Here is a 24,740-nt window from a genome sequence, read left to right on the forward strand (position 1 = left end):
TGCCGGGCTGTGGTTGCGGGGTTCATGGCGTCGCTGAGGGACTGCAAGGTGAGGGCAGGTCTGACGGTAGCAAGATGGGAGCTGCCCGCCCGGCAACGCCCTGCCGCAGCGGCCGTTCTGCCCGTGGCCCCAGCGCCTGCGGGAGGGCGCCTTTGTGGCGGGCGGTGTCCTTCCGTGTGGGCCTTGGCCTCCCAAGAGCCATGCGGGGAGGGGAGGGGATGGCGGGGGAGTCGCTAGGTCAGTGACGGGAGAGCCTCGAAGTCGGCGTGGGCTGGCGGGAGGGCGCGGAGAGCCAGCCCCGTGGTGGAGGGGCCTTTGCTGGAGAGAGCTCGTCTGCCTCAACCCGCGAAGCCCCGGCACTCGAGGTGGATTCAGGTGGGGTGAAACTGCTGTTGGGATCTGAAAATGAGGACGAGTCACTGCAGCCTTGCCTGCCACCGGAGAAGCAGACCTGTGTCTGAACATCTCTGGGTCTTGTCCATAGTGCCCTCCAGTCGCACCTGCCCTTTCTCTGGGTCTCAAAAGTGAATCAGGCCACTCTAAATTGTCTTTGAGTCCAAGGGTTCAAAATTTGTCTGCAGGGGCTAGTTACTGATTATTCGTTTGAGTGCTTTCTTCCTGATGAAGTTAATGCTGTCACTCCTTTTTTTGTTGTTTTTTGTTTAGTTAGGTAAGGGGAAGTAAACAGAAGTCTTGAAGATCTTCTGACAGAGTCATAGGTTCATGAGCTGCAGAGCCCTGGAGAACTGCCACTCAAGTAATAGAGGATGTGCTAACAGCAGCATGCAGAGAGTGTATTTCTCAAATGCAGCTGGGATTCTAGCAGGGAAAAAAATACAAATAAACAGCAGATCTCATGACTAAACTCATACTGAAGCAAGAGGAAGGGCAGGGCTTTGGTCTTGCCAAGAAGCAGTAAGGAGAGCCAAGGCCATGGCACTCTCCTGCAGCAGGTATCACAGAGTCTTTTCTGGAATTAGAGAGAAAGGTTGTGGGAAGTTTGTGTAACACAACTTAAAGGCAGCTTCTGTGGGAAGGGGAGCTGATAATTGTTTTATAATGTCTTCTGGCTGAGTTTTACCTACTTCCTTTCCCTCTCTTGTGGATTTCTTCAGTCACAGTCTGATATATGAGTACAGGCAAGTCCCAAGGCATGAGTGCCCCAGGTAGTCTGGGCAGGACCACTTGTGTATGATGCAGAGGACAAGGGTTGCCAGCTCTTCTGTGCCCTTTGGTTCTTGGTGACAACAACTGATCAGTTTTGGAGTAGATCTTTTCTTTTTCTTAGGAGTCAGCAGCTGTTACAGAGTGGTTCTTCCCTGCACCTAATTGTCCTGGTGTGCCAACAGGGAGAGCCTTGCTGCCATCCTGCTGTTGCCAGAGTGTGAGTCTTCCAGTGAGGAATGAGTTATGTGGGCTGGAGGCTTGGCAGAGCAGAGGCTTGCTGCTAGAGTGGGTAGAAATAGCATGTGTGAGAGAAACAGTGTTGTTTTCACATGCTGGTGGGGCTTTGCAATATTAAGGCTTTGAAATACTGTGACTGGGGTTAAGTTACTAAGGGAATGAAGCAAAGGGTTTGAAATACCATGACTTAAACCAGACACACTATAGTTAAAGACAGTGTCATCTTTGGGTGACAGACACACTCTGTGGTTAAAAAGAATGCTATCTTTGTACAACCTGTGAAACTAAGCTGATGTAAACTGGTTCTGTAGTTAAACAGTAAGTTGGGGTACCCCATGTATGCCAGAGTTATGAAATTGAACTATAAAAGGAGATAAATAAGAGGAAGGGGTGTACAAAATTGAGTAAGGGGAGATGTAAACAGAGGTGGGACAGTTAGCACGTAAATTATACGCTTTGGATAGGCTGTAAACCTTGGTACCCAAGCAATGGGGAAACAAGGGAACTTGTGGATGGGATAGGAAATATAAGAGTTCTGCCTTTGCTGTGTGTGCCTTCTTGCTAGGACACCCATTTTTGCAAAAACGTTAATGAATAGCTGCTTCACAGCTGTGTCTTACCTGAGCTTTTACAAGAAAAGTTTTTATCTAGAGACCATTTCTCACAGCATGTACCTCAGCTAGATCAGCAGTGTCCTTAATCATGGGTGCAGGCCTTTTTTTACTAACCCTTTTTCTGCTGTTTTTTTCTGATGATACAGAGACGTTGTCATTCCTAATAATTGTAGCATTAACAAATCTCAAAACCAGATGACATTTTCTACTTGGCAAGTATCTTAAGCTGTTGTGCAAAACGGGCAGTGGCAAAGAGGTGCTTCAAATGGACCATCTTCAAATGGAGCATGTCTGGTGATGAAAGTGGTTCCTGGTCTGTTTTTCAGGGCACTGTGAGAGGTAGCCTGTAAGTGGCAGGCCTAACCTTGCTACCCTTTTGACTTTTCTCTCTACACAGTTTCTGGATATATTATGAATTGTAAAGAAAATTTGTAATTTTATATTCAGGTCTAGTCTTTCAGGCTTGTAATTTGAACACTCAAGTGCTTGAGCTGCTGGAATGTGAGCCTTTAATCCAGTCACAGTGGGAAAGCTTTAGAATATATTAACAAAGATGTCATTGCCTAGGTACTTAAAATTTGTGAAAGTTGGCTCATTAGAATCAGGAATTACGTTAAAGTGTAAAATGAGATGAGCTGAATTTTTGCAGCATCTGCAAGGACTAATCTCCTGTTAGGAGGACTCTAAATTGGTTTGCCCCAGGTCTTTTTTTTTCATGTCTATCCTGTACGTTCTCTGTTCTGGAATAAAAGTGATGTTGAAGTGATTGGGGCAGCTTCTCAAATGTGTGTATGCTTAGACAGGAATGTATGTGGTGTGCTGAATATAAATTTGTGCTTGAGAAACAGTTGTAATAATGGTTGCAGTATCAGAATGCTGAATGACGAGTGATTGCTGGAAGTAAACCCAAACATATTAAACATATCTGAATAATAGATTGCTGAGGGAAGTAGCTCGTGAGATGACAGGCTTTGTGGCTGTGTGGCCGTCCTGTGTAGGGGAAAAGGCCTGCAAACAACTGGAGTCTACATGCCTGTTTGCCTGAGTTACTTAATAGAGCAGTCATGGAGACAGTCATGAAACAGGGTGCTGCCAGCTCAGTTCCACCATTCTGGCTAATGAGCTGTTTTCATTTTTCAGCAGCTAACCAGGAGAGGTAGCACCTCAGTCAGTGTTGCATAGCTTCTGAAGAAATTCAGTCTGCCTGATTTCTGTGGTTGGTGAAGCGCTGGCACAGGTTGCCCCGAGAAGCTGTGGCTGCCTGGTCGCTGGCAATGTTCAAGTCCAGGTTGGACAGGGCTTGGAGCAGCCTGCTCTAGTGGAAGTTGTCCCCGCCCATGGCAGGGTGCTGGAACTGGATGAGCTTTAAGGTCCCTTCCAACCCAAACCATTCTGTATGGCCCCTTTCTGTAAGGCTTCCATACAAATCTCTGGCCCAAATTCTTTGTTCTTTAACTCTAGCGACTTGGTGGATTTGCTCTGCTAAGCTGTTCGGCCTGCAAGATACCTGAAGTATTGATTTCAGTTCTAAAAGAACAGGGTTTTATTTTACCATGTCTCTACTTCATATTAGGTGTGTCTGCAGCAGGGGTACTAGCCAAAACTTGAGTTGTAATGAGACTGAGTCTCTCATAATGAGATTAGTAACCCATCAAGATCTATTATATGCTATAACTTTTTGTTGCTTTATTTCCACTGCTAGCCCCAACTAATTGAATCCTTATATGTAACTACAACAAAATAAAGGTTTGTGTGTCTGCTGACACTGTCCTTCCAGCTTTTATTTATTGTTCTTTTGAAAAAGCATAGTTGACAAAAATATAGGTACATGATCAATTTGAAAATCTGTGGGAGTAGTTTGGAAAACAAGTATGCAAAATGAGTGTGTTTGTATCCATTTGTTGTGCAGGCCTGGCAAGATGCTGGACTTGTCCTGTCCACGACTAGCAATGAAGCCTGTAAGCTATTTGATGCTGTGTTGGCACAGGTATGGCCAAAAAGTTTAAGAAAATGTGTTTTGAAGGAATTTGTGCATGAAATAGTCTTCGCTGTAGTTCACCTTTGTCCTGGGTTCAGCAGTAGCAGTCAGTTTTTCTCCTTAGTAGCTGTTGCAGCACTGTGTTTCTGACTTTTGGCCTAGGAACAGCTGATGACACTGATGTTTAGACTGACCAAGGACTTTGTGAGTCTCATGCTCTGCCAGGGAGGAGGAGGGGCCGGGAGGAAGCAGGGACAGAACGCCTGACCCAAACTAGCCAAAGAGGTATTCCATACCACAGCACGTCATGCCCGGGGATGTAACTGGGAGCTACCCGGAAGGGCACGTCCTCTTTTGGGTCGGGCTCTTTTCCGGCGAGCGGTATCATATTTTCTTCCCTTGTTATTTCTCTTATCATTATTATTGGTGGCAGCAGTAGTGATTTGTGTTATACCTGAGTTACTGGACTGTTTTTATTTCAACCCGTGGGAGTTACATTCTTTCGATTCTCCTCCCCATCCCTCTGGGGAGTGGGGGGGGGAAGTAGACTGCGTGGTTCTAATTTACAGCCGGGGCTTAAACCACGACAACCCTCAAATTTCTTATCTACTCTGAGAGCCTCAAAATCAGGCTGCCAGAAGATTTCAGCCATTAGCAGGCAGCAGAAAACTCTCCTGGCACAGGGCTGTGCCAGATGCTGCAGCTGTGGGGAAGGTCACAGCCAGCATGCTTGTGCTGCTTGATACTGGAGAATCAACCCATTAACATAAGCCACATAGAAATCCAGGGTATTAGTTCTGCTGGTGGCCAAACTGTCTTAAAGAAAACTGGTTTTCTGGTTTGCTACTATGCTGACCCTATCGGAATGCAATGTTTGTCTTTTAGTCATTTGCCTTGCTTGCTTTTGAATTTTAGGTGCCCAGGAGAATGAAATGAAGAGCAGTATCATTGAGCATTCCTTGACTGCCTCTCTCTCTCTGTGTCTCTTCCAGTATGCAACCTGGACCAATAATGAGAGCCTTGGAGGTATTGAGGGATGTCTTTCCAAGTTAAAAGCAGCAGATCCAAATTTTAGTAAGTGTAACCCTTAATACATAGCATGGAAAGTGTTGGATAATACCTGATGTCTTGGTGTGATGGCATACATGATGGCTTAGAGAATTCTGTAAAGCGTCTTCAGAATCGAGAGCAGGCTGGAATGGTTTTGTGTGTTTGGGCTTGGTTTCTTTTGCTTTTAATTTCAAGTCCTTTAAATGGCTTTCATGAAAAGCCTCTAAGAACTTTAGGCTTATAAGACTTTCTGGACCCCTGTGAGTACAAGTCAGTCTTGTTCAAAAAACTCTTGTGTTTTTGTAGGGATGAATGTAGTTCTGTACAGTTCAACTTGTAGTGTGTTGTTTTCTGTAGCAATGGGACATGTGATTGCTAATGGTTTGGAGCTGATTGGTACTGGAAGTTCAGTGCAGCTCAACAAAGAGCTCGACAGTGCAATGAGAACAATGATGATGCTTTCAAAATCACAGCCACTGACTGAGCGAGAGAAGCTTCATGTATCAGCATTGGACATGTTTGCAAGTGGGTAAGTCCACTGTCATCCCATTTAAAGGACTCTGAAGAGTTTTAGCTACCACATGTGGAAGTGATAGTTGGTAGTAGTGTTGTCTCACATGCGCTGACATCTAGGGTGAGATGTCAGTGGTTGTCCTTCAATTTATCTCTCTGTACTGTAAGCACCATGACTAGTTAGTGAGCAGCACTGTAGGAGGGGAAGTGCTCTTTTGCCACTGCTTCATATCATTAAGCACTCCATGTTTTAAATGTCATAGATCCGTCAGTGGAATAGTGGTTTAGGACTAGGAAGCTAAATATTTGACTACAGTAGGGTCCAATATAATTTAACACAGACTTGTATACACAAAAGCAAAGCTACAAACAGACTTTCCTTCTCTCTGTTGTCTCTCTGTGTCAAAAACTATTTCCCCTGTAAAACAGGAAGACAGCAGAGGGTCAGAAGTGCTGTAAAGGCTCATTGTTATGTCCAATATAATGAATTTACATGCACTGCAGAAAGTATGGGCTAACGGTTCACTTTCATTATTTGTCAAGCAAACAGGTGAGCATGGATGTACCTCACGTGCTTCTTAACAAAGGTAAAGAGGAAGCTACTGAAACTCTGTTACTATGGATTTGTTTCTCAGTAGGAGGGAAGGTGTCTGTGAATGTGAAGTTAGGCTCATTGTGGTAGATCTCTCTCTGTAAAAGCTGTTCAACCCTGTAGGAAAATCTTTAGATTTATGGTTTAAGCTTGTTTAATTTTCCTTGTGTGTTACAGTGACTTGTAACTCAAGGACATTTATTTCAGAAGATTTCCTGGAAGTTGCTCAGTGAAGATAATGCCATTATTACTTTAAAAAGACTTAAGATATTCCATCAAAAAAACCATGCAAACATAATTTGATGTTGAATTTTGTATTTTTCAGAATAGCATGAGTTCAGAACTAACAGTAGGGACATGTATATGTGCCTTCTTGCAGCAATGAAAATACTTCTTTATTTCTAGCCAGCTTCCAAAAGCTTGTGATTTATGGGAGCAGATTCTGCAGAGCCACCCAACTGACCTGCTAGCCCTCAAATTTTCTCAGGACACTTACTTCTACCTGGGATATCAGATACAAATGCGAGATTCTGTTGCCCGGGTTTATCCTTTCTGGACACCTGATATTCCACTAAGTAGGTGGGTCATGCTTCATTTTGAAAACTGCTCTTTATCTGGTGCACACATACTTTGTGCTTTCTAAGTTCAGACACATCTAAATAACAGGATCCGTTGGCAAACAGACATGTAGACAAAATCAAGGCCTTATAAGTGAATTAGACGTGACTACAGCTAGAACATCTTTCCTGTATCCCTGTTGACACTGTTTTTTTCTTAAGTGACCTGAGGCTCAATTAGTAAATTTTGCTGTCCAATACTGCACATGACATGTATCCCACAGGATAAAAGCACGTCCTCACTGGGGGCAGTGGCAGAACTCTTTTGAGTTTTTATGGGTCCAGTTTTTCACTTGGGGCTCACATTGTGACTGATAGAGCACAACAGTGGAAGGAAGAAAGGAATTGTAACTTGGAATACCCAAGTGTAGTTCTGAAATAAAACTTTTGGATATACTTTAACAGCTGGTGCAGCAAAGACTGACAGGAAGGCATAACTTTTTAAAATGTCTTTAGTTCAGACCTGAGCTTCCAGTTTCCCAGAGTTAACTCAGGATAATCCGAATCTATCAACAAGTGAATCATTAATAAAAATTAATTTGGGATGATTTTTTAAGATTATTTTTAAGGCCTGTTAAATTATTTGAAAGCTTTTACCTTTATGTAAAAGTTAACATTAAATTATCAGTCAAGGCATGTATTTAACATTCTGAGAGAGATGAATAGACAATCCACAGGCAAGCATAACTTTTTGATTATGTAATGAATGTTGCTGCACACCAATGCACTGTACATCTACGTTGAACGCAACCTTGTCTCTTTTTTTTTCTTCCATAAACAGTGGAGAGAATACAGACTGAATGCTAACATAATAGTGAAGCTCCCTGAGGTACCCCGCAATCTTTATGGCGCAGAGGGTAGTATCAGGAGTTTCATTTTTCCAGCTGCATTACCTCAGCTCTGAAAAATTTAAGCCCCTTAGTTCTTTTTAACTACAATAGGGGGGTTTCATTTGCTGGAGGAGACAGACAACTTTGAAGTTTTGACTGCATTTTGTAAACTTTTCTGGACACTATGCTACAAAAGTACAGGCTGTTGCCCACTTAGTGAGCACAATTGTGAAGCAAGAGGAAACACCCATATGCTAAGCTTTTCTTAAAGTATAAAACCCTGGTAAGTACCCCTTATGCTCAAGCTACAGGTAGGTAGAATTAACACATTAATTGATATGTGGGCAAAAAATAAATCAATTCATCTCGATCCATGGAATAAATCTTTTGCAACATACAGGAACTATTAAAACGTGGGGTGCCTTAGGAGTTTGAAACCAAAACCCCAACAGATATTTTGAGAAGCACAAACATATCCTGTGGTATTTTGCAAGCTGTGAATCTGCAAAAAAAGCATTTCAATATTTCTTAAAATGTCTGCATCAGGTATGTGTGTAACAGCCTTTGAGATGCTCAGATAGCTCTGGTGACAGCACTGTCTCACTTCCAGCCTCCTAATTGTGCATCTTGCAACTGTTATGGAGATCAGCAAATTGTTCTGTGCGACTCTTAATTCCAGTTTATCCAAAGATGTAAATGTCAGCTGTCAGAACACTGGTGACATGCATCTTGTTACTGTTTACTGTGCTGGTGTCTCTGGGCCTTTCATTTCCCCTGGGAACTGGCTAGTTGTTCTGTCTTCTGCAAACTTGAACTCTCATTGTAACTTGCATTGAAATGTTTTGAGTTAAATGCTATTTGAATATGGATTTCAGACCTAGATGAAATCTAGTTCTAAGTGGATGATGTGCTGTTTTTCCTCTTTTTGCTTAGCTATGTGAAAGGCTTCTACTCTTTTGGACTCATGGAAACAAACTTCTTTGATCGTGCTGAGGAGCTTGCCCGTGAGGTAAGCTGCCTGCTATTGGTGCTAAAAGGTTTCAGAATTCTTAAACATGGTCCCTGTCTCTAGGTGGTGTTTTGATGTGACTCTCTCCGTCATCCCAGTTGTTAGTAGAAGTAGCAAAGAGATAAAGCTTAACATGAAAATGCTTACAGTTTCATGACAGACTATTAATATCTATTCCTTAGAAAGATTTGCACACCTTTGCCATACCATGGCAGTTTCATCTTGACTGGATTTCCTTCATTTGCTTATGAGCATATCTTGTCAGATGGTGTCAGAACACCACTTTAAAATCCATATATTATCCCATCTGCTGTTTCCCCCCAGTGTAATTGGCTGTATACTCCCACTAAAGAATGTTGGATTGATTTGATATAATCTACTTTTGACAATCCATCCTGTTTGGGTTCCCCCTCCTTTATTCCCAGATAGTTGTTTCTGGATTATAGCACAGTTAACTTTACAGGGTTCCTGGGGATCAATATTGGCTGGTCTGTTTCATTTTTATGAAGATAGTAATTATGCTTGACTTTCTCCAGTCCTCAGGATTATCTCTGTCCTCCAGGAATCTCAGATATAATTAATCTCTCATGGGTGTTTTTGCAAAACTTCTGTTACATCAAATTGCTGAAAGTGACAACAAAGACTAAATACTAACATTTAACATTTACCAAGTTAGTGGTTAACCTTGCAAAATGCCTAGAACCTAGTGGAAGTTGTTGGAGCCAGAAGGAGGAATTTTCTGAATGTTCAGAGCTGGCTGTGTTCTTGAAGAAGACACGGTTACCTGCAAGGCAGTATGTCATGAACTATATTGTGCCTGTACATGCAGTTCTTTCACAGCTGGTACTGATGCATGTCTGTGAAATAAAATGTGATTTGATAGTCTTCATCAAAGCCTGCATTTTAAAGTGTTCTGCAGGTGTTAGTCTCTATGCAGTAGAAGCTGGGAAGTGAAGTTAGCCAATAAACATTGTCTTCTGTCCAAACTAAACTTCCTGGCTGTGGTTAGTTGGAATGGTACCTGCAGCAAGTAAAAAGTAGTCTCTTGTTTCTGTACCAGCAGTGTTAAATACTGCTAAATAGAGTTCGTAAGCTTTCCCTTTTTTCATTTGCAGGCTTTGGCTATAAATAAGACGGATGCATGGTCTGTTCATACTATAGCTCATGTAAATGAGATGAAAGCAGACGTGAGCAAAGGGTTAGAATTCATGAAGGAAACAGAAACCAACTGGAAGGTAAATATTCTTGTAGCATCTCTGAAAAACCTCCTTTTAGATCTCCTTTATCTCCTCCAGCCAAGTTCTCGATTCCTCTGCATGCAATTCCTTCCTATCTGCAGACATGTTACAAGCAATGCAAAGTTTACATATTAGAAGAAACCATCACTTGAGGAGCTGTTATTTATCTGTGCTACTTTTGAAACAAGAGGCAGGAAAAAATGGCATCCTATGAGGGACACATAGCTTGGACCACTTTTAAGTCATCATTCCTACAACTACCAAGATTAGAAAAATGGTTTATATTGCTTGCTCCTCCACCCCCCCAAAAAATCAGGTACTGTTTAGTTTAATGTATATTTCAACCCAAAATCAAAAGGGGCAAATTATCTTACCAGAGAGGACTTCTCTGCCAGTGAGGTTTACTATCAAATGGCAGTGGTTCTTCTCCCGAGCTGTTGTGGTGAGTTCTCATAGCCTGCTTTTATTTCTTTTAGTTATCTAGAAGCCTATTCTTGTTTAGCAGTTTAATCTCATTCAGAACTCAGCAGCAGTAAAAAGGTTCTGTTGTGTTTATGGAGGTAATCACACGTTCCTGTTTGTATGACATTTGGAATGATAGTATGATATTAAACTTGATATTTTCAGGTTTCTGCCAAACACTTCACTACTTCAGTTGCTCAGGTTTGGTTTGTGATTTAATATTAAACAAGTAAAGATTACCAGAATGTTTATCTTAGCCCCATAAAGCTCTGACATGTGCTGGGAATATTACAGATGTTACCATGAAAATGAAGATGCTTTTTCCACTTGTAAGAATGTTAAGTTTAACTACAGCACTGGGAGAGAGAATGAGAGGAGGGGGATGATCATTTCTGGTATTTTAATTCTCACCAAAGGATTGTGAAATTATATGCCTGTTTGTCTATTCTCAGTGCACTCACAAAAATGAACTGTAATGACATTGTCTTGAAGTGCAGGCTAGGGAAGAGTATTTGAAGTTTTGGTGCCAGCTGAAAAGGACAGTGAATAGTTGGTACAGTCCAGCCAATGTTCATGTCCTCTGATGAACTGCCAATGTGTTTGTTATCTAGTGCAGCTTCTGTATTCCCTAGTAGAACATGGTTACAAAGTGATTCTCTGCATTTGAGATAGGTGTCTAGACGGGTTGGATGAATGGCCCTCTTAAGGTGGGTTTCTCTTTTCCACTATTTAGGTTACTTTACACAAGACACCTAAGTTTTAGATGGGATTATTTTATTTTTTTCCCCCAAGAAAAACAAACAAACAAAAAACCCAAAAAAAAAAAAAAAAAAAAAAAAAAAGTTGTAAAAGAGTGAATTCTGGGGCATCCAGGTTAAATTCTTCTCTGGAAAATGATGTGGGGGAAACCTTGCTTTTGAGGTGTCTGCCTGAATAGCTGCAAGAGCAAACATACCAAATGAGACAGTGTCTTGGCCAGCCGATTGAAAGTACTTGTCTCTTCTGTCTTTTCCACCTCGTGAAATACTCGTTTTTATTGAAGAAGGAAACAGAAATCTGACTAGATATGTTTAAATGGAAAGTTACTTTGTAAATAATGTTTTCTTTCTTTTCTTTTTCTTTTTCCCCAGAACAGCGATATGCTTGCTTGCCATAATTACTGGCACTGGGCTTTATACTTCATTGAAAAGGTATGAGATATTTTCATATAGGTGTTTCATGGTTCAGATAGGTCATTCACCTAATGCTTCCTTTTAAAAATAAAGACCTAACATTTATTGGTTTCTTTTCAGCTATTTAAAGCGGTGTTTTTATAAAATAGCACAATGCCATGTTTACCAGCTAGTCATTATTACAGTTATTTTGAGAACTTTTAATTACGTTGGTCAAAGTTCCAGGATCTTTGTTAGAATGTTGAAAAATTGCTGTGAGATTATTGCATGTTTGAATATGAAATAGTCTGATTAATTACACTTGGCACAGTTATTTGATAGAAGGATTAACTTGGATCTCTGATTTTAAGCAAAAATGTCTTCAAATTCAGTATAAATTTGTTGGCTTCAAAATCTGACTAAAAGAAAGAGTCAGTAACTCTAAATTTGGTCACGAATGTCATTATTTTTTAATGTTAGTAATTCTTATTATTGAAACCCTTTAAAAATGGTTGCAGTTTTACCCAAGCTGTCAGGTTGCAATATGGAATTCCCTTGGATTTAATAATACTTAGTACTTGTGGGATCAGTTCATTAGGGAGATAAACGTGACGTTGAGAAGGCAGTGTACTTTGGGTCAGAAAACAGTAACTTCTTGTGGTCAGTATTATTAACATAGAAGGAGCATTATTCTTGATAGTAGTCTAGTAGCCTGTTTATATTGCCACCTTCTATGTATACAACATCTTTGTAGCCTGCTTAAAATAATTTTTCTTCCTACCTCCTTGCATACACCGTGGGATGCACTAATTTTTGCAAAAATCCCTGAAAGGAACATTAAAATGAGAGGTAATACCTTGTCTTTTTCCTTCATGTATAACACCAGTGTTAGTACCTAGTATTAAATGAAACCTAATTGTACTGAATATTTGGCCTAGTAGATCATGGTTTGTCTCAGATTCCAGTCTTTCTTTAATACCTCAAGGTTTCTTTGACTTGGTTTGTTTTGCTGAAGTCATGAGGCGGTTGTGAAGTAGTAGTATGACATTATTAATTGTGTGTATGTCTTTTGGTTACTACCAGTCACTTCTGGTTAGTGTATCTGACTGTTAATCATGCAGTGCTTTTTGCTTTCACAGGGTGAATATGAGGCTGCTTTGACAATTTATGACAATCATGTGAGTAGGGCCTTTTTCTTCTTTACTGAGAACTCGCTTAAAACGATGGTGTGTGCTTTCTTCCTTCTGTATGAGACTGAAACCTATCACAGTGCCATATATGTGTGTATATTATTTACATCTGTTGTTACAGATTTTAAGGGAAAGTGTTTCTCAGTGGTTTTGGGTAAAATGCTCAAAAGACTCTCATGTAGTTCAAGTGTTTCTTATACTTGTGCTTGAAAGAGCTACAATGGCAATGTTGGTACTGTCTGTTTTCCTGTAAAGTCTCAAAGTACCTTTACAAAGAACTGATTTTTGCATGTATGGCACTAAGTCAGCAGAAGCATATCTTTTCTTTCCTGGCTAATTTATTATAGTTCTTCACTGTCTAGATTTCAAGGCAGTCTTTGTAAATAAGCAATATCAAACTCTAGGATAACGTATCTTTGTAAGGGTTATAAAAATAGGGAAACTATAGGATAGAAATATATATGATAGAAAGCTGCTGGGCTATCCTATCTACTAACCTTGCCAAAGTGAAGTAATATTTATGGCATTATTTTGGAAAAAATGAAATGCCTTGGTGACAGGTTGGGCAGAGAAGAGATTCAGAGCAACCCTGCAGAGAAGGACTTGGGGGTGCTGGTCGATGAGAAAATGAACATGAGCCAGCTTCAGTGTGCGCTCGCAGCCCAGAAAGCCAACTGTATCCTGGGCTGCATCAAAAGGAGCATGACCAGCAGGTCGAAGGAGGTGATCCTGCCCCTCTACTCTGCTCTCGTGAGACCTCACTTGGAGTATTGTGTGCAGTTCTGGTGTCCTCAACATAAAAAGGACATGGAACTGTTGGAACAAGTCCAGAGGAGGGCCACGAGGATGATCAGAGGACTGGAGCACCTCCCGTATGAAGATAGGCTGAGAAAGTTGGGGCTGTTCAGCCTGGAGAAGAGAAGGCTGCGTGGAGACCTCATAGCAGCCTTCCAGTATCCAAAGGGGGCCTACAAGGATGCTGGGGATGGACTATTCATCAGGGACTGTAGTGACAGGACAAGGGGTAATGGGTTCAAACTTAAACAGGGGAAGTTTAGATTGGATATAAGGAAGAAATTCTTTACTGAGAGGGTAGTGAGGCACTGGAATGGGTTGCCCAGGGAGGTTGTGAATGCTCCATCCTTGGCGGTGTTCAAGGCCAGGTTGAATGAGGCCTTGGGTGGCATGGTTTAGTGTGGGGTGTCCCTGCCCATGGCAGGGGTGTTGGAACTAGATGATCTTAAGGTCCTTTCCAACCCTAACTATTCTATGATTCTATGACTCTCCATACATACTGAGTTTGACTTCATGACAGGAAAAACAGCACAAATGAAGCAACGTGTTTGTCACTGCAGATTGCTGTATTCAGGAAGGATGGAATTAGGGCTATTGCAAAACAGGTATTTTTGAATGAATAAAAAGATAAAATTAATACTGTACTGTGAAAATAAGTTTGATTATCTAAGTTCCCACTAGCGCATCAGTTGAGAAGCTTATGAATATCTGTGTTTACAGATTGTTCCTCGGTGTCTGTCAAGTGGAAGTATGCTGGATATAGTAGATAACTGTTCAATGCTGTACAGGCTTCATCTGGAAGGTAGGATATCCACCTGCCATTCTTTTTTAGAGCTGTAATTTCGCCCCTTCCCCTGCCTTGCATTTTGAAGAAGTATTGAAATACACTTACAGAGTGAGCTTGGTCAGTGTTACAGAGGTGTTCTGTTACAGAAGAAAATTCTGCTCTTGAGAAAAGCCTGAATGTGAAATTCATAATGTCCGTAACCCTTGTTCTTCCCAAGAGCTTCTTTTTTTTTTTTCCCCATGCCACTATGGTGTTTCATTCAGCTCAAGCTATCATAGGTCACATACTTTTTCCTTGAAAAATTCACTTCAGTTGTCCCTGGAGATTGGAAGCTGAATGATCAAGTACATAATCCTCTAAAAATCTCTAGAGTTTCCTTGAAGTAAATGTCACACTAGATACTTAACCTCCTATTTTGATACTGATTGAAGTTGCTAGTATGTATGTATTATCCTGTGTCCTACCACTGCAGTCCCTAATGAATAGTCCCTCCCCAGCATTCTTACAGGCCCCCTTCAGATACTGGAAGGCTGCTATGAGGTCTCCACACACCCTTCTCTTCTCCAGGCTGAACAGCCCCAGCTTTCTCAGCCTGGCTTCATACAGGAAGTGCTCCAGTCCCCTGATCATCCTCGTGGCCCTCCTCTGGACTTGTTCCAACAGTTCCATGTCCTTTTTATGTTGAGGACACCACTAATGTACACATGAGCAGTACCATAATAAAGCCAGAAACTCACATAATGCAGTCTAGAATATTTGTGATAAATTACTGATAGTCAGTAAATTCTGCCCTAATACGGCATGCTGCAGCTGAGCATTACTGTATACATTCTACCATTTCAGTGAATGTATTCTTGAGTTTAGTAGCGATGCTGTTTATGCTGAATGGCTGAAAGTATATTGCAAAGTCATGCTTTTGCATGTGGTATTTTTACTGAGAAAAATACTTTTTACTCTTAGGTGTAAAGCTTGGAGACAGGTGGAACAATGTTCTCCAGCTTACAAAGAAGCACAGCAGAGATCACATTCTTCTGTTCAACGATGTACATTTCGTGATGTCCTCACTTGGAGCCAAAGACCACAAAACTACTGATGAGCTTTTAACAACTCTTCGGGAGCTTGCCAAGTAAGCAAGTGAATGGAAGTATTGTATTTAATTATTTTATCCTCTATTTAACTATTTTATTCTCTGATAATGTCTCTGGCTTTGCTTTGTAAAGCAAAGCAATACAACATGCTCTTTGCTCTAGCATGTCACTGGAACATGTCTGGTTCAAGTAGGTCAGTCCCCAGTTAGGAGATCCCTATAATTATTCATTTTTTGAGTTAATGTCTAGACAGGTTTCTTACCTTGCTAAGCAGAGATCTCTTATATTTGAAGTCATGGATGCTAACTGAACAGTTGCTGTCTATTTCCTTTTGGTGGGTTCACATTAAGCTATGTTATGTACAATGAACAAAGTATTTCACCTCTATATTAGTAAGGGCATTCAACAATGTACAGCAGCTGTCTATGGTGGTTCTTTTTTATGGCTGTGGTTTGAAAGGTTCTTTTATAATAGAACATTGGTAGTGATATTCTGGTAGCTAGTGTTTGATGTGTGAGAAGTACCTCTGCAGGAAACTGAATTTCAAGTACTGCTAAAATAAAAATAGAGAATATTTTGCTCGCAAATTAAATTATTTGAAACATTTGAATATTTAAGTATTTCATCTAAACAATTTTTTTTTTGTGTTCCCTTATGTATTAAATAACTGTAAATTGCCTCAAGTTTTTGAAGGGGTTGATATATATAGATGCTTTAAATGCAATTCCCTCTCCCCCATTTTACCTCTGTTTCATCATCTATTGCTTCCCTTGCCTTCAAAAAGGAGGGCAAACCTGAAATTGTCACTATTTGTTCCTGTAATACCTGTGGATCAAAAGTAATAAAAAATAAACATAATTTTAAAGAATAGTTACAAAACCAAGTAACTGTCAAATCAATCTTAAGCATGTCTGACTAAAGTAGAAAATGGTAAATATCTTTTATATAAGTATATAAATAGATGTAAGTATATATAAAGTATTAAAACTGCACATGCCACACTACTTAAGAGAAGCTTTAATGAACATAAGCTACTTATCCTTTCACCCAGTGCTTCCTTTTGCTTATGTGTTGAGCCTTTCGTAGTAATTCAGCTGGACATTTTTAGCTGTAGGTGGAAGTACTATGAAGTTTAGTTTTATTATTTGGGGAAACAGACTGTGAGATGAAGGGGGCATGGTAAAATGGGTTTAATGGATTAATTTGTGTGTATCACAAAAATGTAATAACTAAGTTATGCCTAAGATGGGTTTTGTATGTGTTTCAAAAAGCAATCATGAAACTTTGGCACAAACAACAGTCATCCTTGGCTTTTCATTAATATTTTTCCCCAGCCTTTGCAGTTTGAAGTTGACAAGAATTTTTTTGGTAAGGTATTCCCTGGCGCTCTCTGGTGGTTGCTGTCACATGCTTACTTTGGGAGATAGAAATGCTACAGTTGCTGCAGGGGGTGCGTTGTTTTTCGTGAATCAACACGTCAGATCAGTTGAAAGAGAAAAGAAAAAAAAAAAAAGTCTTCCATCTCTCTGCTTTTTATCAGAGAGCTGGAGCCAACGTTTAAGTGAAGAATTGTTTCATCAGTTTCTTCATTAGCTATCTCAAAGTACTTACTTAAAAGGCACATCTCTTGTGCACTTCTAACTTTCCAGGATGCCATGTTTTGCTGAAGAATTGATAAACACATAAAGCAACACTGCATACTGAAATGTCAACACTGACCAAGTGGAAGAAATGGCAAGTTTGTAATACTGACTCAAAAAGGAGAACACAGAGCATCTCTGTGTTTGGTGAATTTAAGGTACTAGCATGGGAGTGTGACTCTTAGCCGTCATGGCAAGCACTCAAAACAGATGCCAGTGACTAAGGCTCCTCAATGTTAAAGACTTAATTGGAAATTTTTAGTACAGAAAAATCTGCATTAAACAACAGTTGTAATTTAAAGCATTGAACTGTGCACTCTGTTCTCAGGAATCACTTATACTGCTTGGGATAGAAAGCCCTCCTGTCCTCGTATTGCCAGCCAACCTTTTGGCACTGAAGTGGCGCTACCTGTAAGGCCTGATCACTGTCAGCTGCTGCTGTAGCAGTGGAAAAACACAGTTCCACATTGTCCCAAACCCAGCTCTTTAGCTACAGTTTGGTTACTTTATTTTTCACTCTTTTTTTTTTTTTTTAATATTGGCAGAGATGCCCACTAGAATGTCTGTGTTATTCTGCAGGCATATTGTCACGCTCTCTGCCTCTTCCACTCTTAGGTGGATTAGGATATAAGCACTAAAACAGGAAAGAAAAACCAGTATCTTCAGAGCTAGCTAAAATCCATTGCTGTTCATGGGTGTAGAAGCAGTCTCATAGTTAGAATGAAAGAGCAGACTTTCGGAGCTGTCATGGGGAATACAGTTCATATTAGAAAGATGGGGAGGCAGGCACTGTGCTGTGTGGCGAGCTCTTTTCAAGGGCTGATGGCCACTTTTGCAGAGGTGAGGACAGTCAAAGAACTAGCAGCAGGATGTTCTGATCAGGTCATTAGAAGAGAAACTGTGCAGTTTTCTCACTTTTCTGACCAAAGCTGTTCATTGCAAAGGCAGGAGGGGTTGGGCTTGGGCCTTTTGCAGCTCAGTTCAGAAGAATGAAAACTAATTTACTGATGACTAACAAAAGGATGAAAGTAACATAGCCACACCAAAAGATACAGAATCATAGACTGGTTTGGGTTAGAAGGGACCTTAAAGATCATCTAGTTCCAACCCCCCTGCCATGGGCAGGGACACCCTTTACTGTGGTGCAGGTTGTCTAAATGAAGTACCTGAAACATCAGGCTTTGTACAGTAAAATTGTGTTTGTGATGGAGTGACACTGAAATACATGTATTTATAATTTGACTTACAGGAGTTAACCACTTTCTCATTCTACAGAGCACCTTGTGAAGACCATGAGCTTTCCCTGGCTCCTAGTTTGGGGCTGCCACTGTGCCAGGCATTTGTAGAGTTTGAAAATGGAAATTGTGACAAAGCTGTAGACCTGCTGTACCCAATCCGTTATCAGCTGATTGAAGTAGGAGGCAGTAATGCTCAGGTAAAGAAGATCAGTAAGACTTTCTGATGCAACTTAATCCTCTTTCGGTAGCCTCCATTAGGCACTTGCATTATTAACAATCCTTCATTCTTAGAAAGTGAAAAGCTAAACCATGCTTGTGACTAAATCCTGTTTGCAAACACTATCAGCAGTGTTGGCTGTTTATATTTTCTTGTCGATACCTTTCTTTCCTCAGTGGTTTTAATAATTTGGAAAACAAGACACTGTAACCAGCAGTACTTTGTACGTTACTACTCTGTATTTCTGCTTTTTTCAGAGAGATGTTTTCAGCCAGTTACTGATTCATGCAGCTCTAAATTCTAAATCACAAGCCAAACAAAACCTTGCAAGGTGAGTATTTTTCCTGATAAATATTTCGGGAAGTAGTAGTATTACTAAAAGTATGAAGCAGTGAGTATTCTCAAGCCAATAAATTAAGGCTAAAATTGTGTCATGGAATGGTTTGGGTTGGAGGACCCTAAAATTATCTAGTTCCAGCACCCTGCCATGGCAGGGACACCTCCCACTAGACCAGGCTGTTCAAAGCCCTGTCCAGCCTCGCCTTGAACACTGCCAGGGCTGGGACAGCCACAGCTTCTCTGGGCACAGGAACATTTATGTTAACTGTAGCAACATTTAACTAGGATAGCCAGTAACATAGCTTCCAATTCCAAAAGTACACTTTTGCAGTCTGGAGGAATGGTCTGTATTTGTTCAAGGGCAGTTGATTTTCAAATGGTTCTGTCTTAAAATGTGGTTTCCTGCCTGTCAGTGTACATAATGGACTGCTAAACTTCTCTGTGAAGTGCTGAAAATCAGATCTGTCCTAATGATGACAGCTGCTGTATTGGGAAATAAGATTTGCAGAGTCTGATGTGTGAGCTTGCCTTAGTATAAATCACAAGAGTCTCATTTGGTAGAAATTGTAGGTGTTGCTGCTTCATCCACATGGAGTTCTGTTGTGTTGTATTGATTGGGTCTGCCTGTGTACTTAAAAGAATGGATCCTTGGGACAATGTGAAGCCTTCCCTGTTCTCCTCCTGAGGTCTCTTTGAAACTTAAAATTAGACACAGTAACAGAGTGATTCCTCTGTGCACTCGGATCTTTGAGTGTTCATTTTCAATCTCTCCCTGTGCTGAAAACAATGCTGAGAATTCTGCCTGAACTTACTGTCAAGGCCAACTATTTCCAAGAGGGGAAACCTGCACCTCAAGAGCAGGTCTTTACGTACTGTTTTCCTCCTCTTATAAGGATACTGATGATGGTCTCCGTGTTTCTCTCCTACCTCTTCTTTCTCAGGTGCCTCCTGAGAGAACGTGATGTGATGAGACCAAATTCACCATTGACAGAGCGACTTATTAGGAAGGCAGCAGCTGTTCACTCGATGGCATAAGTCTTTCCTCTGTGCTGCAGCTAAATAGCAATATGCTTACCAATCTGTCCTGGTTTCAGCAGTAGCAGTCAGTTTTTCTCCTTCTTAGTAGCTGTTGCAGCACTGCGTTTTTGACTTTCAGCCTGGGAACAGGGCTGATAACAGCGATGTTTAGACTGACCAAGGACTTTGTGAGTCTCATGCTCTGCCAGGGAGGAGGAGAAGATGGGAGGAAGCAGGGACAGGACACCTGACCCAAACTAGCCAAAGAGGTATTCCATACCACAGCACGTCATGCCCAGGATGTAAAATTGAGAGTGCCCGGAAGGGCTGGATCACTGCGGGGTGGGGGTGAGGTACCGGTTGGTGAGCGGTTGTATTCTCTTGCTTGTTATTTCCTTTATCATTATTACTATTAGTGGTAGCAGTAGTGATTTGTGTTATACCTTAGTTATTAAACTGTTCTTATCTCAACCCATGGGAGTTGCATTCTTTTGATTCTCCTCCCCGTCCCTCCAGGAGCGGAGGGAAGAAAGGTGGGGGGGGTAGTGGACTGCATGGTTCTGATTTACGGCCTGGGCTTAAACCACGACACAATCAAAGTGTGGGTGCAGGGAGCAGAGGGCTGCTCTGCTGTAAACCATGGTAGACATTGACGGTAGGTAAGAGTACCTTAGGAGTCAGAGATGTGATGATGATTTCCTTCCAAAAAATACAACCTCCTGAAACAGCTCTCTGTATCTTACCTGATTCTACAAGGAAAGAAAAAGCTAACCTGCTGATAATGCATAGCTTTTGGGAGCATCCTAGGACACTGCTTTTCTGGTATATTTTCCTGAAAGTTCCCTCTGACCCTTGATTACTTACAATGCAGTAACAGGGCCTAGATTTCAGTCCTTCATTTGCCCAATTTGTTACATCTTTTCAACATAGCTAATAGGAAAGTGTGGGGTCAGGGCCAATATAGGGATAAACCAAGTTCCGTATCAGGCCTCCTTTCCATTCAGGCGCAAGTTGCAGACTGTCCTAAAGATCTGTCTGCATGCAGGCTCTTTCCAGATGTGTTTTGTTGAACTCCCTCTCATAAAATGTTTAACTTTCTCCTTTCAATGTAACACCTCAGAGCTTTCTGATACTACTGTGTGAGCAAAACCAGACAAAAGGGATAGTAGCTACCCGCAACTATTCTAACACAGGTATTCTCTTGGCACTTTTAAATCTTTGAGGGGAAAAAAGAAAAAAACCTCGGATTTTAGCTCACCCACCACTGGCAGGTTGGACTTTTGGAAAGTCAGGCTTTACTACCCTCTCAAAAGCACAAGTCTCTACGTGTTAGCAAAGCAGAGTTTAAAAACAATGTTTATAGAGGTATATCAGAGCAGGTGAAGACTGGAAGGGAGCTTCTGCCATAGAGAGCTAATGAGAACTGACACAAAGCTTTGTCTGGCACAAGCAATGTGATAAGCTTTGGTGCTGTGAATGTGGCACGATGGGAGCCATGTACCTCTATGCCATTCTTGAGCCTCTGGATTCCTGCAGCGTAGCAGAGCTAAGAGATTGTCTTGCAACAGTAACTCAGTAGTCCCTCATGAAGGGAAAGATGATGTTTCAAACCAAAACTGAGCCTAATGCCTCCTCTTCTTCTTCTCCCTGAATAGAAATGCCTCTCAACTCTTCAACTGCCCGAGCTCTGGCTTTGATATCACATCTACAAGCTCTTCCTCACACAGACATGCTTGTCCAGCTCAGGTTCTTCTCCATGTCCCACATACAGTTCCCTTTTGACCTAAAAAAGCCCTTCCATAGTTGGCCCTGCACTGCCTCTGGAGGTCCTGCATAGAGGAATAAGATATGGATAGACAGGTAACTTTTCCCTCAGGGAATATAAAGTCATTTTAGGGAAGAGAAGTCTGAGAGCTCTGCTGGCTCTTTGTGAAGTGTGTAATTAATGTGATGATCCATTGCTACACAAATAGAAGAATGACATTTGTAGTACTTTTGATATGTGATTGAGAATTTTGCTTGCTTTACATCAATAAATTCAAAGATGTGCTCAGCTGAGCAGCAAGTATATGACTTCTTTGCATGTATGGATGAAGCTTTATTCAGGTTCATTTCATAAACCTGTAACAGTCTGCCCATCCAGCAGCCACAACTTCTCTGGGCAACCTGTTCCAGTGTCTCACTGCCTTCACAGTAAAGAACTTTCTCCTAATGTCTAATCTAAATCTGTCAGTTTAAAGCCATTCCCTCTTGTCCTGTCACTACAGGCCCTTGTAAAAAGCCCCTCTCCTGATTTCTTAGTGCAGCTTTGAGTGCTTAAAGGAGCTACAAGGTTGCCCCAGAGCCTTCTCCATGCTGAATAAGCCCAGCTCTCTCAGCCTGTCTTCACAGCTGAGGTTCTCCAGCTCTCAGATAATCACTGTGGCCTCCTCCGAATCTGGCTCCTACAGTTCGATATATCCCTCGTGTGTTGGGGGCCCCAGAGCTGGATGCAGGATTATAGGGATATAGATATATTTATTTAAAATGAATCCAACTAAACTATCACAGCATTTAGAATTTATTAGAAGTATCTTATGAAGTTCCTTTACAGAAACATTTTTTCCATGAATCAGACTGTACTCTATCCTTCCTGCTTTGCTAAGTATCTACACTAAAATGCTAACCTGCGTCCTTGCAGTTCCCTGGTTCAGAAACACAGGGAAGACATAAGTTTACATATGGAGAGAAACTGCACGCTAATAAGCAAAAAGTGAGTGAAAATTCATTTTATTTGCAAAGAAGCCAAAACTCAATGATTCAAGAACTCTACAGAAAAACAAATGTGAAAGAGCTCTGCAAAAGTGGTAAAATCTTTTCAATGCATTCCTGATGCATGTTTTCATTTAGTTCCAAGACAACAATCTTAGTTAGATTTCCTAGTTTTATACATTTCCCTGTCCTCGGGGTAATTTGCAAACTTTGAGTAGTACCTGTAGTTGACAGATCATTATTGAAGACGTAAGTAATTGGGAGGCTATTTGTGTTACTGTAAAGCTTACCTAAAAGCAAAAGTTACTGCTCCTCTATCTTCGGCAATGGTTTCCCTCTTAACAGCTAGACTGCCTGAAGAAGACATCTTTGTACAGAAGGTCTTCAGTTCCGTTAACTTACAAACTCCTTATTAAGATTCAGTAGAGACTCCACAAGTTTATGTGTTTTCTTTTGGGGACAATACAACACATGTAACTTTGTAAGAAAAGGCATAACCACTGTTGGTAGGGTTGTACATTACTGACGGAGGCGAGGCACATTTATCACATCAGACCCAGGGAAGCAGTATCCGGGAACACAACAGCTACAAAGAGGAGCTATGCTCTTCAGCAATTTGCCCCACGCAATGTGGGTAACAAAACACGTATCTTAGAACAGCAGCTCTACCACTGGTCTCCAGAGGACATAACTGGGTTCTTCCAGTCAGGTTGTATTTCTGGAAAAACGAAAATTAACGTCTACAAGTAGGGCAGGAAATATCTCTGTTTCTTGAGATGTTTCTCCTGTCCTGTATCATTTGCTAAGCAAATGTTCACACTGAGAAAATAGGTGGCCACACTGACTTGAGAGCCTGGCTCATTGAGACACAGCCTTTATATACTTAAGGCCATTAGTTGCAGCCAAACCATCACATTTTAGTACCTACTTATTCATAGACTGGGATTTTCAGAGTTTTCACTTGAGCTCTGTTTTTATACAGGTCACACAGCAAGTTACTGCAGATCTGCAAAGAGAATCTGAGCCAACCATTTTGTGATCCAAACAGTAGCTGCCATTGTACAGATGAAACTTGAGAACTTATGATACAGATTTAAAATAAGCTTTTGATTTTTTTTGTTTCGCCATTTTAAACTTGAAACTTGTATCAGCATTAACAAGTAGTACTTTGAAAACTAAATCAAGTCATTCTAAGGTAGACTGACTTGTTTAGAATTGCAGTAGACGAGAGGACCAAGAATAACTGTATTCTGCAATGGAAAGAATCTTTGAGTACTAGAAACCTGACATCTTGCTTATGAACTGCTGTACTGTTAACTCTTCTCTTAACTGAATTGTTGGCAAAGAGAAATACTCTCCATTTCTAAGAAAATGCATTTACAATTATTTGCCCACAGAAGTGAAAACACTCAATTTCCCATCCCACAATTCTCATTCTTCTGCTACAGTTACCCAAATGTCTACACTTGATATAAGAGAGGAAGAGGAGAAGACAAGGCAATGTCTCAACTGTAACATCTGCTTTGCCAGTTCTCCTCAAAACAGAAATTCCTTGGATTAACATTCCAAAGGATTCTAGTAAAAAGAAGTTGCCAAGTATGAGAACACCTGCAATACAGAAAATAAGACAAGGGATACAAACAGCCCTGATCCCTTTAAGATACAATACATTTTTTTTCTTCCTCTGTGTACTCTATTGTAAACTCTGGGTAAATCTGATATTTTTCAAAGACAACAAAAATGGAGGGATTTATCTGATTGTCCACACAACTGTCATAAAACCGGAGCCCATCAAGAGACTTTGTCGGGGGGCGCACGTAGGCTGCGTTGCCGTTAACGTAGTCTCCAACCAACACGCGAGCCATGAACATGATTTTTTTTTTCACTGTGAGCTCACAGTATGAGTGGGAATAGGAAGCATCTCTAGCAAAGTAACTTCATAGAAAATAATATGAAAATGTGGTTATAAGAAATACGTATAAAGGGACAATGAAAACTGAGCATCCCCTTGGTTTTCAGGAGGTATTCAACCCGACTTTCAGGTCTCTTCTTACTCAGTTTACATAATCCCATAGAAATTTTTACAAAAGAAGGGATTTCCACACATGATTTTCACTTGGAATTTGCTGTTACAGGAGTTAGTATTTTAAAAACAAAACCTGCCATTAAGACTAGCAGCCTTCATGGCACTTCATATGCTCAAAAGCACAGAGCATCCAC

General features: G+C 40.9%; 2 protein-coding genes across 6 annotated transcripts in view; one reads left to right on the forward strand and one right to left on the reverse strand.

Moving 5' to 3' along the window:
• TTC38 (tetratricopeptide repeat domain 38) overlaps positions 1-24,740 on the forward strand; it is a 27,711-nt gene continuing 2,971 nt past the window's right edge. The window contains exons 1-15 of one of the 3 annotated variants that reach the window (XR_013958913.1): positions 1-48; positions 3,928-4,005; positions 4,989-5,070; positions 5,404-5,575; positions 6,557-6,730; positions 8,532-8,607; positions 9,723-9,842; positions 11,438-11,497; positions 12,598-12,636; positions 14,164-14,245; positions 15,191-15,356; positions 18,234-18,393; positions 18,671-18,744; positions 19,694-19,839; positions 19,879-20,104. Coding sequence is in view for 2 of the 3 variants with exons in the window: in XM_080639279.1 (XP_080495405.1) it covers positions 25-48; positions 3,928-4,005; positions 4,989-5,070; positions 5,404-5,575; positions 6,557-6,730; positions 8,532-8,607; positions 9,723-9,842; positions 11,438-11,497; positions 12,598-12,636; positions 14,164-14,245; positions 15,191-15,356; positions 18,234-18,393; positions 18,671-18,744; positions 19,694-19,787 (1,401 nt within the window). In the remaining variant the exon portion in view is untranslated. Of the gene's footprint in view, positions 49-3,927; positions 4,006-4,988; positions 5,071-5,403; positions 5,576-6,556; positions 6,731-8,531; positions 8,608-9,722; positions 9,843-11,437; positions 11,498-12,597; positions 12,637-14,163; positions 14,246-15,190; positions 15,357-18,233; positions 18,394-18,670; positions 18,745-19,693; positions 20,105-24,740 lie in introns of those variants that run through there. The other 2 variants (XM_080639279.1, XM_080639280.1) reach the window with 2 other exon arrangements.
• LOC308232933 (protein mono-ADP-ribosyltransferase PARP12-like) overlaps positions 22,609-24,740 on the reverse strand; it is a 24,404-nt gene continuing 22,272 nt past the window's right edge. The window contains exon 14 of one of the 3 annotated variants that reach the window (XM_080639277.1): positions 22,609-23,238. In XM_080639277.1, coding sequence (XP_080495403.1) covers positions 23,186-23,238 — 53 coding nt within the window. In that variant the 3' untranslated portion in view covers positions 22,609-23,185. Of the gene's footprint in view, positions 24,456-24,740 lie in introns of all 3 variants that reach the window. The other 2 variants (XM_080639276.1, XM_080639278.1) reach the window with 2 other exon arrangements.

The sequence above is a fragment of the Psittacula echo genome, assembly GCF_963264785.1.
Source record: "Psittacula echo genome assembly, chromosome: 1".
NCBI classification, from domain to species: domain Eukaryota; kingdom Metazoa; phylum Chordata; class Aves; order Psittaciformes; family Psittacidae; genus Psittacula; species Psittacula echo.